Below are 17,303 nucleotides of genomic sequence, written 5' to 3'. Positions count from 1 at the left end.
ATAAAATAGGGTTATTTGTGGAACGGGTCACTGTTTGGTGCGGATTTTGGGCTGGAGGCATTATATTTTTTTTTTTCAAAATGAGGCCAGTCAAGCAGTTACTGTTAATGGAGCTCAATATCGCGACATGATAACAAGGTTTTTTCTAGCCGAATTAGAGGATATCGATGTGGAAGCAATGTGGTTTCAACAAGACGGGGCCACTTGCCACACAGCCAGAGAAACGATGCAATTACTGCATGAAACATTTCCTAGTCGTGTGATCTCTCGATTCGGTGATCAGAATTGGCCCCCTAGATCTTGCGATTTAACGCCTTTAGACTTCTTTTTATGGGGTTATTTAAAGTCTAAAGTCTATGCCAATAAACCCACAACCACTCATGCTTTAAAAGAGGAAATTCGACGCTGTATTGGAGAAATTCAGCCGCATCTATGCAAAATGGTCATAGAAAATTTTGACAAAAGAGTGCGTATGTGCCAGCAAAGCCTGCCTGACATTTGCTTTTATTCCACGAATAACCCTATTTTATGTATTTCAAGATTTTATATACAAATAGGTATATTGTAACGAAAAAAAAAATGTGTTTTTCATCAATTTCAAATCTTGCGTCCTTTTTGGGACACCCTTTTACTCTAATGCAAGTAATGAACCTGCATAAGAGTCAGGTCAGCATTTTCAATTTTCCACATCACAAATCCAATGATGACGTCGGGGTCACCGGTGCGGCTTGCGCCTTCGGGTCACTGCGCACGAAAATTGAGGCCATAATACGCCGCGCTGCACACCGCATGCCCAATACTTTACTGCATAGGTTGCACATCCCTAAAGGTAGCACATTATTCACAAATTTGTATCTTATCTATATATAAATAAAGTCTAAATTGCTTTGGTAGAAATTACCATAGACAGTTCAATTTTTAGGGTTCGGTATCCGTACCCAAAGGGTAAAAAGGGGATCCTATTACTAAGACTCCGCTGTCCGTCCGTCCGTCCGTCCGTCCGTCCGTCTGTCTCATGAACCGCGATAGCTAGGCAGTTGAAATTTTCACAAATGATGTATCTCTGTTGCCGCGATAACAACAAATACTAAAAATAAAATAAAATAAATATTTAAGGGGGGCTCCCATACAACAAACACGATTTTTTTGCTCTATTTTTTGTTGATGGTGCGGAACCCTCCGTGCGCGAGTCCGACTCGCACTTGGCCGGTTTTTTTTTTGCTAGTTTTGCTCTATTTTTTGTTAATGGTGCGGAACCCTCCGTGCGCGAGTCCGACTCGCACTTGGCCGTTTTTTTTTTAAATTAGTGGGCATTGACTTGAAAGTAGCAGTTTTAAATTTCGATTTTAAAGCGTTTATGCCGTGTCCATTTTTGCAAACCCGCCTTGGATGTGCTACTGTTTTATTTTTAGGCGATATTATTATGGAATATCGATATTAACTTCTATCTCCTAACTGATAGCTGTTTGGTCAAGCAGATCGATTGTCATTGTCAGTAGATAGAAAAAGGCGACAAACTTGAAAACTGTAGGCGCCAATGGATATCGTCCCATAGAAAATTTGAATTTCGCGCCTTTTTTTATTACTGATAAGATTTGCTTGACCAGCTATATAAAGACATAAGGCTTGATATAACTTAGACTTAGGTGTATAAACATAGTTTTAAGGTTCAATTTACTAAAACATGATTATAACTGATAAACCAAGTCTTACATCACTATTAAGGTGCAGGTGTACTAATGAAATTTCAAGTATTTGGGAACGACTCGAATACTAATGGCGATAACTGCTTATTGTTTTAAAATTCAAGTAGCGTGCACTGGTATTATGCCACCGTGCTTCCTCGTTCGATGGCGATTTCGAGAATTGATTAGGTATACCGTATGTTTGTCTAGAGAGTCGTTGTCTTTATTATTTACTCATCTTTGGTGTTGTCTTTATTATTTACTCATCTTTGGTTTTACTCAACCGCTTAAACATCCCTATTGTGATGTGTAAGTAATTAACAACCTTTGTCGTAATTAATTTTATATTAAGTAGAACTGTCTGCAAACGACATCATTATCATTAGAAATAACGACATCATTAGAAATAAAGGAAAAGTAGAATAACTCACTGTCTCGGGCTAGACTGGAACTCGCGAAGTCGCGACTCTGCTGGGGTACCAGCCCATCACTCTGCCAACTGAGCTACCAAGACTTACCTTTGTCTTTAAATTAAAGCGATACCTATATTATTTCCTAGGAAACGGATGATTAATCTAACAGAAGAAAAGTTCCACATGGACCCACGTACCAGAAACGCAAATAGGTACCTAATCTTTATACCATAAATATTGCGCATTAGGTATGTACCTACCCATATTACGAGCAGGTAAATGGATATTTTATCGGTGCTCTGGTGCTCACAATGGGGCCACGCTAGCTACCGAGACGGGACTCGGGTTTTTACTACTGCGCGGGCCATTCCTACATCTACTCACAAGGTTACCTGACTCTGTCACTAAAGCAAAACAGTGAGAAAGAGTTCCAGAGCCAGACGGACCCACCTGACTCTAACGCAACTAACCGTCATAAGCGTTGCGTACTAAGTAGTAGGTATATTACGAGTAAATGTATGCCAAGAATAACCAAACATAAGGATAAGTTCGCCTTTGTACATTGTATACTTTCTTTTTAATTCTATCTTATCTTATAGTAAAGTGTTTACATACATACATATACCTATCATATATGCAATGCAACGCGGAAGAACAACCTACGATGGCATTTAATTTAATCTAAGTGTCCATGAGTCCATTCACTGGCCTAGGATGTTCTTTTAGTTAATATAACATTGAGTTGATTGATTCAATCTGCGGTGTCAAAGATCGCGCAGATCGTTGTTATTAAGGGCTCATTTAGACGGCGCCCGAACTCGTATACGATTTTAGTTACATTGCGGACCATTAAGGTTACATCAATTCAGCCGACCGATCAAATGACGCTATGTAATGAAACTCGCATGCGAGTTCTCGCACCGTCTAAATGAGCTCTAAGACGACTTAGAGTGCTCAACGACCTTGGCCGTATACTTATATAGGCACCTGCACTCTTAAACTTAAGCTCTAGCTACCTAATATTTTCAGTCAAATTACTAATATCTTAGAGAAATTAAAGCTAAAAGTACCCTAATTAGAATATTTTTAACATATGTTGTGGTTAAAGAGTAAGCAAATTATAGACAGACCAAATTCTGCACAGACTTGCCGTGACAGAGCGTGATGGAGGTATCACCATAATAGGATTATCAGTAGGTATGTCGTTTACGCACTTCCACGCTTTTTTACATCCAAGTGACTACTGCTGCGCGGGAACTAAGAACCTTACCATACCATGTTATAATATTTAGTTTTCTCATCTCATTTTAGAACCTACTTATTACCAAACCTTTTACGTGGCCTTAAAACCCTATCACTTATTTGAACGATACGGTCACACGTCACACACACGGTTAAATATCATGTACCCTTTTATCTGGTTCCTAATAACAATAATATAAAGTACACTTGAGTAAGATAGCGCTCTACAAATGAATTAGTCTCCACGTTATTTTTAATTTAGTGTAATTACTCCTTAATTAATATTAGTGTTGTTGACAACCCTTGACGATTCGGCTATGTGAGTGAAACAATCGCAATGTCGTTAACTATAGTGTGTCAAAGGACTGTCTCATTTCAAACATAGCCAGAGATAATCATACTATCTTTGTCTTACACTAGTACTAGCACCCAAAAGAAAAGGATGACTATTATAGTTTTTTTTGTTACTATTTACTGACAAATTGGATTTACCAACTATAGATGAACTAGAACTAGGCTAAATCTGACCTTCGATTACGTAACAACGGTAATGGGCCCGGATTCGGCCCGCGGACCGTAGCGCTGCCCTGCTTATCGCAAACGCAGTACTTTGTATGAGGGTTTTCATGCAAGTATTGCACCCGCGATAAGCAGGGCAGAGCGTAGTTCGTAAAACCCTGTTTTACGGTAGAGTGGAGACAGACCCGCGAAGTGCAGTGACCGCTGAAGCTGCGCGCGGGCATTATGATATTTATGATAATCAGTGTACTCGCGTAGATTACGCGTAACGTAGAGGTCTGACAAAAAATCTAGATCACGCGTTGAAGCTTTGTTACTAAGCCTTGCTTTTTAAATGTGTAGAGGTAAAATTACTTTGGGTACCTACCACCTAACTTTATAATGAATTTGCATAGGTAACTTAAATATTATTTACAAGCTATTGATGCGCGATCCCGACGCCCGGCGGCTGTCTGAATAGATAGGTACAATCTTCCTAGCATTGTCACGGTTTTTTGTAACTGGTTACTTAGGAAGTCTGTATTTCGCTAGGCAGCCTAATCCCAAGAACATGCGACGTAGGTAAGTACTAGTTGTTATAATTAGCGTTTGCCATCCGACTCTCTAACCCAGAGGCGAAAATCTAGCCCTTAAGGATGACTCACACTAGACCGGTGCGAGGCCGGGCCGGAGCTTCCGGCGCTTTCGTTTTCTATAGAAACTACCATGTGATCACCGATCAACCGTCATAGAAAATCACATGTCGGACGCCTGGGCCCGGGCAGGGCCCGGTCTAGCGTGAATCATCCTTTATTGGGTTGGGATCAGTTCGGTTTTCTTTCAAATGTTGCGATGTATTCTTTCGCCGAAAAGGGACTGATATCAAATTATATTTCGAACACGAGTTCCGAAACTTCCAATATATTAATTGGTACAAACCAAATCAGTCAATTTTCGTCTATAAACTTATAATCGGTACCATCTAGGTATCGATTCGTTTAAGTACATTAAAAGTTAACTACAGAATTATCTCTCTTATTATCTCTTATCTCTCGTATTCCGTTGAAAAGAATGAAGGAAACATCGTAAAAAGCTGACCAATTCCATTGCACAATAGTGCATGACTGCAATTAGTAATTGTTCCACGCCTTAATGACTTTTTTTAAAGATAATGGTGATGCAGTTTCATTAGTATTAATGAGCCGGTACCTGCGGTAATGAGAGCAGAGGCGCGAAATAGAATGGTTTACGTCATTTTCGTGATGAACACAGCAGGGTATGAATATAGGGACACGGAAAATACATGTTCAAATTAACTGAACTTTATATTTATTAATTTGTACTTGTGAGTCAATCAACTATTTCTTGTTGTTATTCTGTCCCATTAGCGAGGAGACAATAGTAGCATAGATTGTTAGAAGAACTGTTCTACTAACATGCTAAGCAGATGTCCCATTATGGACAGGTCTTACTACCATAAAATGCAAGTTTGGTTCCTTCATTTAAATACGAAAAACCTAGAATTTTAAGAGTGACCCAGGAGACCGTAACCATAGCAACGTGTGACAAGAAAAAGTTCATTAAGTCCGAAAACTGAGCTGAAATCGTAACCATCAAGATGTTTAGAGACGAAAGGGGACAAAACAACACAGTAGGGTTTGGGCTCGTTAGAATCGTCTCGATGACTGCAGTCTGCAACTGCATGTGATAAACAGTACAGTTAACGAGATATGTTTCTATATGTACAACAATTAGACTGTGAAATATATCTATGAACGTAAACTGTAGAGATAAGGTACCTACCTATTAAGTTTCCCGTATCCCTATTTGAAAAAGTATTCCAGGGTGGCAGATACTTTTAGCGCGTTGTCTTATCCGCAACTATTGATGCTGACTGTACATTGCAAAGTAAAAGATAAATCATAAACTACAATATATAATAGAGCTATCCGAGATGTATCGACTATTCACTGCAAGCGTAATATTAAAAAGATATTAAATAAAATGTTAAATTTACTCTTTAAGAAATTGTACTTTAGTGTGAAAAATATTTTCACAACACATTTTCTATAGGCTGAATAGGCTCTATGTAGGTAGAGTTAGAGCACTCGAACTTCAAAGCTTCGTTAACTTCGGAATAGCTCTACATAGAGTTCTATGGGAATCCTACTAAACCGGTTTTTAAACATACCTACAGGTAATCAAAATTGCGTGGTGTTACATAATACCAACCTAATAGGTAAGTAATTGAAATGTTCCAAGTGAGGTATTTGTGCCTATAGACAGATTAACTACAGCTATAGCCGCTATGTAGTAGAAGAATACCGTGATCTCATACTGAGTTATATTATTAATTGCGAATTTAAGTAAGTCATAACATAAGTATAATAAGTGATAGGTGTCCCAAGGCGTGCCTTTGAGGAAAAATAACAAGTAAATCACTGCTATTTGTCAAAACATTGGACTGATTACTTTACCTTTAATTGACTGAATAAATATCCGCAATTACATATTATCAACGTGTCTGCATTATCATTTCTTCAGCTGTTTTTTAAATGTTTATTGTTATGTCACCGTACCTCATGTTAGTAGAACACTTTTCTATTGAGGTAACCGCTTGATACCGTAATACTATTAGCATCTCGTTCTTCCATGGGAGTGCCCTAGTGATGTACCTTACGCGCGCCATGCCTTCGCCAGCCAGTTTGCCCGCCAACGCGTCCCAACGACGCCGCGTCGCGAGTACCATAGACATTATAGACGACCCGGATACGTTTCCCGATTCCCGCTTTTAAGGTATTTTCGCAATGTTACCTGCACTGTTTCGATTTAAAATTGGAATTTGTTTGAAGTGTATTTGTTTTGTTTTTAACTTTTTAAAAGTGTTGTAGTGGCTTGTGAAGTTGCGCCGGCATGAATGTTGTTAATGTTGTGACCCCTCAGTTGTTTCTTTTGGAATTCATTGTTGTTGTAACTGTAATATTTACAAACTTCTAATAATCTAAAATTATAATAATTGAATTAGTTATGTTTGTATAAAATATACCTACAATATAAAACTACCACACGTGTTCTTACCTGTAAGCTGTAAGACTCAATGCCTAAATAATTATTACCTACGATGCTTATGCTTTAAATTAGATAGATATAGGTACTTTAAACCTAAATCTATCTAATTTATGCATCTTTGGAAGTGAATCACCCAAGAAGTACAATAAATCCGTAGGTGTTAAAAAGGTTAGGCAAGCATAGATAATTGCAAATTATATTGACAAGTACTATTGCCTCGTAGGAATTTAGATGGCCTCATTTCTGCGAACGTTTAAGTTATTCAGCTGGTCTAACTTGTAAACAAGACTACGAGGTTCTTATTAGAAATATATACCTATGTATGTTTTTGAAACGAATTGGATTATAGACGGAGCAGGAATCCTGTACTGAAAATTATACTGAAGATCCCTCAAGATAGGGTATATGTACATATATAGGTATATGTACATATATTCATATATAGGTATATGAAAATGCTCAATAAAATAGTAAATTATAAGGTAAACCAGAACTTTGGGAGTATTGTCAAGAGGGCGCTCGTTTTGAATTTTATATAGCAACAATTTGTATAGTGGGGACAATGGAAATTGCCAGATGATTTTTGTTTTATTCCGACAACTTTAATAAGTGCGAAGTTTGATGTTTGGATATTTCTTCGGTTTTTACGCTTAAATAGCTGACTCGATTTAGATAAAATGAATAGCGTAAAGTCAATAAGTAACGCAAGAGTTAGGTATAAGTAAGAATTTATATAGATAATTTTACAAATAAAATTATTTAACGTACCAAATATGTTCTAATCAGCATAGTTGAAATCGGGATCTAAATATTCTTCAGTCATCAAGGAATTTGACTCGTTCTCAACATTATACTCAAAATCGGGATCTAAATATTCTTCAGTCATTAAGACATCAACCAAATCGTGACGACCTGACTATAGTGACATTTGTCTATAAGTTTGAAACTTACCCGTCAATTCAGATGCTAATTTCGTTATGTTTTCTAATGGAAGAAATTTCTCTCCCGCACGTTTTTTTTCCAATAAATAACTATATACACTATTTACAACTTTTTTCTCTGTAAAATCTAAAACTTTCGGCATGATTATTGCAGTCTAATAATAATTCACACGAAACTAGACAAAGCAATGTTTACATTGTCAATATTGACAACTATCATAGAGGGTAGATGTTGTCTATTATTAAAATTGTTGCCATTGCTAGAAATTAGTACCAACAAATTTCCGTAACATGGCGCACCCTCAATAGATCCTGGTTCACCTATATTATTAGTAGACCACGCCCCCTTGATAAATTTAAAACATTGAAAACAAATTTACTGGGTAACGTAATAATTAATAACATTTAATCATTGTTAACATTTAAAATGTTATTTACATAGGTAGGAAATTAACCAGTAAGTACCTGAACTTAAAGTAGGACTCATAGCTACTGCAGTACTGACCTAAAATCTCATCTGTTAGGAATTACAAATGAATCCCAGGAAAACCACGATTTCCGGCGAATAAAGGTGAAATTTATCGTCTTCCTGACAGGTTTATAGCTCGTCAAAACATAATTAATTTATTGATTGTAAAGGCAGAGATGACTTGCCCGATTTTTTATTATTATTTCATAAATTGCATCATGTACAACATAGTAGGTACAAGGTACCTAACATGTATGTGAACATGAACCCTGACAGGGTAGCAAATTAGATTTAATAGTAGGCAGGGATCGGAACCGGTTTTTTGCAAAAACTTAGAAGTAACCATATTTTCCGAATTATTTTATACTCAAAATGTAGGACTCAGTTGTGTTTTAAGGTTACGACTTCGTATTATTAGATTGCCTAATTAGAAATGAAGTAATTAGCAATTAAAGAACGAAAAAGTACTGTTTCCGTTCCCATACAAAAATACCGGTATCCGACCCCTGATAGTAAGTATTAGTTATTACATAATAACAAAGGTTGACTCGTCATCCAAGGTGGATTTTTGAGATGACATGCTTTATTTTGATTTTGAAATGGTTTAATTCTTGATTCTAATCTAACGCCCAATACAGGTGATACAGGTACCTACAGCAGGTCATTCATTTAATAATCGTAAAATGATATACCTATACATAGTTATAATTTTAGAACTAACACAACACGGGACTTAATCGAGTAAAACGGGGCTTAAACGTAAGTTTATTTATTGCCTGACGTTTCGAACGTGACGATTCGTTGGTCACAGGCAGACTGGCGAAGAATTGTACCAACATCCTCTTGCCGCGCGGGTTTTGTGAACTACCCGCACTTGATCTTGATTGTTCACTTTTACGCATAGAGATATAAGTAAAGAAAGACTGGTATATAACTCCATACATCAGTTCTCTTACACAAACGCGAGTTATTTCGTAGTCGACATCTAACGTCAATTAGTGGAATTAATCAGTACCGCTACTTGACACCAGATGTCACAAATGTAGCTACTGACGAAAAATGTACTGCTAAAACAATTTACTTACAACTAATATTATAAGCCCGAAGGATTTGAAAATAGAGTTCCGGTGAATCCGGTTATACTCTATTAGCTGAAAATAGTTGAGCATTAGAGTTTTTTTTTATCTGATAATGTCCGCTACTTGACGTTAGATGTCGACTACGAAATAACTCGCGGTTTGGTAGGAAAACTGATGTATGGAGTTACCACTTCTTTCTTGACTTATATTTCTCTGTGCTTTTACTTTACGCTAGGGTTGTCATTTTGCCACTCACGACATCCGATAGTATGTGATGGGATGTTTTTTTACCCTTAAATTTGCTCCACGAATCCAGGGACGTCAGGCCATAAATAAACGTAAGTCTCGTGTTTGTTTTAAAATTATGAGTGAAAGTCGTGATACTCGTGATAGTTTAAAATGTTTAAATCAACATATAATGTTAGCTATTACATCAAACATCAACATCGACATTTATTCAGCAAATAGGTCACAAGGGCACTTTTACACGTCAACATGGAATTTACATACCTACTTACACAAAAAAAAACACATCAACAATTATAAAATACATCTAAGCCGCAAATATCAAATCAAACTAAAGTATTACATAGAGATATATAAAGTCTCTAAATGTCGAATTACAAAAAAAACTATAATAATAGTATTTAAAAAAAAACACAAACGCACATTAGTGACAAAAAAGCTAACATGTTATTGTTAAAGATGTGGTGGTTTATCCTGCTGGTGGCGCTGGCCACGGCCCGCGGGCAGGACACGTGCCAGTCCGGCCCCGAGCCCCAATACCTGCTCTTCGGCACCAAGACCGCCTACAACTACGTCAACAGGAACCTGCCCAATCTGAGCCCGCAGACTATACCTGGTGAGTGTCTAGATTTTAAGTACCAGGGCGTTTTTTTTTTTTGTCCCCTACACTTTTTTTTTCAAATTTGGGATTTTTTATGTTATTTCTACTCAGAATCACGAGCTCTTTCTATCCTAATAGGAGAAAAAAAGTGTCCCAAAATTTCCATACATTTTTCGATCTTTCCATTACGCGACCGCCATACAAAGTCTATGAAAAATGGTGACGGAATGGAAATAAAAACCTTAGGACACTTTTTTTAGTAGAAATAACATAAAAAATCCCAAATTTGAAAAAAAAGTGTAGGGGACAACAAAAAAAAACGCCCACCTCCCATGTACAGTCGCCATCAGATATATCGAAGCGGTCAAGGCGCTCACAAATATCTGAACGCGCCTCTATTATCAAAGCGTTAGGGTGAGTGTTCAGATATTGTGAACATCTTGGCCGCTCCGATATATATCTGATCTGATGGCGACTGTACATATAACACAGCTGCATACCCACTTTATGAATGGAATTCATTTACCTTTTCGTTTTCATTTTGTTTACTATTAATTATGTAAAAAAAACTGCGAACAAAAGAACATCACACAAACAAATCGGTTTCGTAAGTTTCATAAGAACTGATATTGCATGAATTAATACAATTATAAGTAAAAAGTTGAAATTAAAATTTTACCTGTCTACGCGTGAAACATCGTAAACAAAACAAAAGCAACTCGGACTGTGACAGTGTCAAGTCAACATTACGAAGCGAAAAACCATGCATATAGACAAATGCACAAAGGCTTGACAAAGGAATTAAAAATCAATTTGAGCTAGCACCACACTATTCCGGGTATAAAGAAAAGACGCCATCGCCATAGGTATGCATTGTTTATGTAGCTCTACAATTGTTTTATTTCAATGAGTGTAGGTATATATAGGTATTGTAGGTACTTCTAACTAAATTACAACTTTAATTTAGGAACAAAAACGTCCACCAGTTCCAAATTATTGAACACTTGAAACTAAATAAAAAGTAAATTTTTTTTCGAGGAAATTGGTTGTTTCGGATTTCGGAAAAACGCGCTTACTTGCTAGCAACATGTAAAACACTACCTTCTTCTTGTCTTCCGTCTTTCATTTCCTTCCGTCTTCCGTTGTATTTTGGTGTTGTTTTTAGACACGGTTAGGTAATATAAATACGTGTAGGTATACAGTAGGTCTGCCTGTGTGCCTTGGTCTCTCGCATGCCTCTTGTTTGTAATTTTGTATTGCATGTACCGCACTTTCTATACCTAATCAAAAAAGAACGGAGCGCCGTCAGTTTTGTAACAGGCGCAGGCACTTTAACGCATGTCATGTTATTATGTCATACCATAGAGAAATTCTCTATGGTCATACTGAATGCCCTGCCATCGAACACTCAATAATACCACTTTTGGTTCGATAATCAAATTGGTTACCTTTACTTTTATCGTTACTTTAATCCAGGGGGGGGACACTAGGAATGTAGTTAACGTCAGTAAAGATGCAGGCGATTTCTATATTTTGCTCCCGACAACATACTATTGCGTAAAGTTGACTTCCGATTACACAAACTACGTCACCAGATGTCACTATAAAATTCATATAATTTTGGTGGCATTAATATTAAAATAAGTACGAATTAATATTTTTAATTATTATAATTTTCAATTAATTTTGCGAAAAAATAAGAGTTTTGTTAAAATGTGATTTAATTATGCTGTTTGTTTATGCTGGCAACATTGCATAACCGCCAAGACCATAGAGGTATCTACAATGTACAATCATAATTATATAGATGAAATGGGCGAGGAGCCAGTTGACCGAACGAGATGCACTTATAGAACTTTTAGTATGGAGTAGCAGAGAAAGCGCTTTTGAAATAACCCGACCAAATTACGTAGGTTATGTTTGGTAGGTTGTCAGGAACGTCAAAAAGTGTTTTTAATTTGGTCGCATCACGTATGTTCTGTCCCTCACGGGCGCACGCGTATAGCTCATCTAAGTATATAATACTAGGTATATGGCCAAGACATGAAATTTTTTAGCTGTCACTGGAAGAGCGTAAATTAAAAATATTTTAGTGATGGTTGAGCCATTTTCTTCGTTATGGTTTGGTTATGGTGCTGGAGGAAATTAGATTATAGCCCGAATGAAAACACATGCCTGCCCTGCCCTGCCATGCCCTGTTGTGAAAACCTCCAGAAAGTGCGTTGAGTTCTGTGTTATTTTGTGCAATATGGACGCTATTTTAGAGTAAATTTATTTCGTGGTAGGTATCTAATAAGTACCTACTTTTGATAAGGCACGCCACTATCGATAAATCTGCTACAATGCCTAGACTATGTGCTTGTATTGTGCGTAGTAAATTAATCATATTTTCTTAATCATGTATTTTCTTGTGTGTGAATGCTTTTTCACCACACTCGCTTTCTTTTCTATTGTTTACCTAAAACTGTACTTTCCTAGCGATAATGTGATGTAAAACATGTATGCAATAAACATATTGAATTTAATATTCTGTTTTTTTCTTTATTCCATTATTGATAACATTAACCTTTTCCACATAATGTTAGGTCTACTTGGGCGGTTTACAAGTACATTTGTTGTTTGATTTCTTGTAAATAATTAAAGGTTTTTGTTACAAGAAACCAAACAAAAAATGGACTTGTAAACCGCCCGAGTAGACCTAATATTATGTGGAACGAAAGTACACGTATGGATGCATATGTAGTTGTGCACGCACACAAACATACTTAGTATCGGCGGAGAATCAGAGATGGCTCTTTCAAATGAGTTTCCATAAAATGCTTCAAGAGGGCTCTCTTTACCTATATACTTACTTTACTCTTTGCTTTAATCCTTGACTGAGTCAATTCCCCATATTATTAAGTACCTAAGCAGATGTTTGATGGTGTGTAGGCGTGGGATACAGGAAACCATTCAGCAATACGCGCACCGAATGGGTTTGATATTACAACCTTATCTAATGAAATGTGTGCAATTTGATCCGCACGGACAGTCAAAAGTGTCAAAACAACGGCTACCTACATATCACTTCCGGTTGCATGTCCATTAAAAAAAAACAAAGTAAAAATAAAAGATAAGTACACATTTATCTCTTTTAGAGATTTAGAAACACGTACTTATCTAATATTTGTGGTAAAAAATATGGTTGATGCGTAGGTACTCATAGGTACGTATCTAATTCACTTCCAAATATATTATTCAGACTAATGAAAATTGTCGGATATCTAGAAAAAACTGTAACTATAATAAATAATTTATTGAATCAAGATCGAAATTAGAAAACCGACAGCGGCACTAATTCCCATTCAATTCAATTCAAACGGAGTTTAATTTAAATTTAAATGCGGTTTTACATACTAAATGAATCTAGAACCGAGTACAAGGAGGAAGGAAAAGCCTTAATAAATCATTGATTGTTTTAAGCAAGAACTAAGAGTAGTCCATACACAGGCATCTACTGTAAGTATAGAGGTACCAAAGTTAATCAGAATCACTACCCCTTATAAAACAAAAGTCCCCGCCGTGTCTGTCTGTTTGTATGTATGTTCACGATAAACTCAAAAATTAGTGAACGGATATGCATGCGGTTTTCACCTATCAGTAGAGTGATTCTTGAGGAAGGTTTAGGTGTATAATTTGTTAACCCATGCTAAGCCGGGGCGGGTCACTAGTACTAGACAAGAGCGCACGCAGTTCTTAAATTTCTGATTATTATGAATAAGACATATATATGTATATATATATATATATATATATATATATATATATATATATATACTGAGTTTATTTTGCTTGGGGCAATAGAAACAATATGAGAATTCCCTTCAAATGTTTCTCTTATCCCGATGTTTCACTTACCCCATCCCATCTAACCTTGTGTCTGTTCGCAAAACTTAGGGCGAACGGCGCTTGCCTACCTCGCAAAACTTCACAAGGAAGATTTACATCGCAGCATCCTTATTAGGTAGAAAGTATTTTTATACCGAGCGTCAAATATTTTTAGGAAGTCCTATATAGAATGTAGACGGGCCAATGTTAGTCAACATTAAATCGTTAATAAAGACGCCACGAGTATTTTTTGACTCGGTTAAACAACGTTTCATATGCATACAATATTTTTTCTACAACCAAGCACTTATGTACTTTGAAATAAAATTGTAAATTTATTTATAAACTTAGGCCACATTAAAAAAACTATTATTATAAAAGTGAGAACATATAAATGCCAAACATATGAAATGCGTGCAATTTGATCCGCACGGACAGTCAAAACAACGGCTACCTACATATTTTGATAGCCAAACTAAAATAAAAATAACTATTAATAATTATCAACATGTGATTTCCTATAACTCCATAATGAGCCCATGAGACATCACCATGCTATTTTAAACAGTATTTATTAAACGATGAAAAATCTGCTATTGGCACAATTCCAGCGGTTAATTCCGGTTGTGACATCACTGGAAATATGACCCTTGTTGTGAAGGGCGTAAGCCCTAAAATAAGTTACAAGGTGCGATATAAATATTTATATGCCTAATCATTACGGTAGATTTCCCGTGGCCAGACGAGTAAAATTAGCTGTGTTTAAAAACGTCGCCGGTGTTATTATTTTTGTTGACATTTTACATTGTAACTGTCGCGAATATTTAATTTTGTTAGATTAAGGGGACGGTATATGACGTTTTCGATTTAGAGCTCACTTTGTGCAATCAATTTGTTCAAGAAATGTTTAATAACTGCATTAAATTATACGTAAATTTGTTCACGAAGAAGCCGTGTACCGGCTCTTCACGGCATAATATTTTTTATTTGCTGTAATTCTCTACAAATCGACACTAAAAGTATCCAAAAATCAAAATATGGAGTTCCGTTTGAGCAACACGCATTACAGTTTTGCCTTTAACAGTAATTGAGTTGTTGTGTGATTTTGAAAGCTAGATAACTAAACTAGCAAATTATTATCTACTTATATTTTTACTCACAAATACAACACAGAAATTCAATCCCAAATGTAAACTTTCGTACAATTTCCATACATTGACGACATCACTCAAAATTCTTCTTCGAGTCAGATGGCCGCTGGCCTTGGATCGAAGCAGACGTGTACTTCGTCGTAGCCACGTCGTAGCTCGTTTTTGACATTATTTAGACATTTCATCATATACGCATACGAAAATGTATACCAGTAGATAAATTGTATTTCAAAAAATAGGGTAAATAAATTTATTTAAAATTTGATTTGTTGTTATTTACAGGTCGTAACGATCGAAAACAGCAGTAAACTATCCTAAAACAATACGATTACAATTGAATTTAAGTAACTTGTTCCTTCAAAACCCGCTTAAAATGAAAAAAGTTTAAAGACTCGTTTTACTGATTGGGATTGATTTTCATTATGCTGGTATCAATTTTGCGTCATTAAAAAAAAGTATATGACTTCTGTACGTCAATGACATTTGATGTCAATTGTAATCTTGTATTTACGTTAGAGAATATTATATATTCATTTAAATATTACTTACCTATTAATACGAAGCGTAATTCGTTTAATACCTGAAAGTCTTAGTGTCTACACCTACTTTGTTGCCGTTCGTTCCGTCTATATGTGTGCGATTACGTGCTGTTCTCAATAATCAAGAAACAAGCCATAATCTTCAAGAATAAAATAACAGCAAGACCAGCATTTAGTACTAACTAGTTTTTGCGGATTTGGAGACAAGAGATGAAGCTTACAGGCTAATACCGCTGCGGTCTGGTTATTGTTATGTGTATATATCGAGTATTATATAAATTTACTATAAAATAACAATGTTTTATTTCAATGACATTATGTGCGTAGGTATGTATGTTTCGATGATTATAAGAATTTTGTCCACACAATAATTGTGCAAAGCAGAGACTGCATCATGCTTTCTTTACGGTATAAGCGGTATGGTACCGTTATTATTTATCAATACCGGTTCGTTTTGAAGGTAAAACTATACCGGTTGAAATACAAAGTACGGTACCGGTATAAAATTACAGCAGGGACAACCATTTTTATAGGTGTACAGTCAGCTGCAGAGAAAAGGTACGACCAGATAGATAATTGTATGCAGGGGTGGTACCTTTTCTCTGCAGCTAGCTGTACCTAAACCATCATTGACCGAGCGTTGGCGAAGGTCTCCGTTTCAACTTGGGCAAAAATGCTTTCGTATGTCCGAATTCTTCTCCTTTGCATATCACATTTCTCAACTGATTCTCGTGAAAATTTGGTAGTCCGATATAATTATTCGGTTTCTTTTTTTTTTTGAACAATATAAAATAGGCAGAAATTGTCATAAAGGACTTAAGCGCCAGTAGGGTCTGTGACACTTAAGACCACTGCGATTATTAGGTACTTACTGGCCCCTATTTCACCACGACCACGGTGACAGGTGCGACAGTTGTCGACATCACTGTTGCTGACGTCACAGGCCTCCATAGGCTACGGTAACCGCTTACCATCGGACGGGCGATGTGCTTGTTTGCCACCAACATTTTAATAAATAAATAAACTCCATTATATTGCCACTAAAAAATTCTTATTTTGCGAAGCTAATGACAATTGTCACAAGAAACACGGCAACTGTATCGAAATTGCGACACAGAACTCATTTCCTGTCAAGACTTACCGAAAATTCTTTGAAAAATCTTGTGACAATTGTCACAAGATTTTTTCGCGAGAGAAATGTCTGTTTTATCCGATATAATAAAGTTTTTTTTTAATAATAGGTACAATGACGGTGGCAAACACGAATACGGCCCGCCCGATGGTAAGCGGTAACTGTATTATTAAATTGTACAACGGGACTTAATCGCGTATCTAAGTTTTAAGATTTACCTCCGACGTTTCGAGGACGGCGTTGTCCCCGTGGTCTCGGAGAAGACTGGCTTAAGTTGACATCAGCATCTTCTAACCGCGCGAGTTTTTCGAACTACCCGCACTTGGTCTTGTTTATCCGCTTGAACGTTTTGCGGTTCCGTTGTACAATTT

The 17,303-nt window shown here is 36.5% G+C and overlaps 2 protein-coding genes across 2 annotated transcripts in view; both read left to right on the top strand.

Moving 5' to 3' along the window:
* Positions 1–17,303, top strand: part of LOC134651191 (alpha-(1,3)-fucosyltransferase 10) — a 155,633-nt gene that overhangs the window by 74,652 nt on the left and 63,678 nt on the right. The window lies entirely within an intron of this gene.
* The window catches only part of LOC134650853 (multiple inositol polyphosphate phosphatase 1-like), a 46,642-nt gene continuing 35,747 nt past the window's right edge, over positions 6,409–17,303 (top strand). The window contains exons 1-2 of the mRNA XM_063505785.1: positions 6,409–6,634; positions 10,102–10,258. Coding sequence (XP_063361855.1) covers positions 10,102–10,258 — 157 coding nt within the window. The 5' untranslated portion in view covers positions 6,409–6,634. The remainder of the gene's footprint in view (positions 6,635–10,101; positions 10,259–17,303) is intronic.

This window comes from Cydia amplana, chromosome 9 (genome assembly GCF_948474715.1).
Source record: "Cydia amplana chromosome 9, ilCydAmpl1.1, whole genome shotgun sequence".
Classification (NCBI taxonomy): Eukaryota; Metazoa; Arthropoda; class Insecta; order Lepidoptera; family Tortricidae; genus Cydia; species Cydia amplana.
The sequence above is the reverse complement of the archived record's forward strand: the minus strand, read 5'-3'. Positions and strand labels throughout refer to the sequence as shown.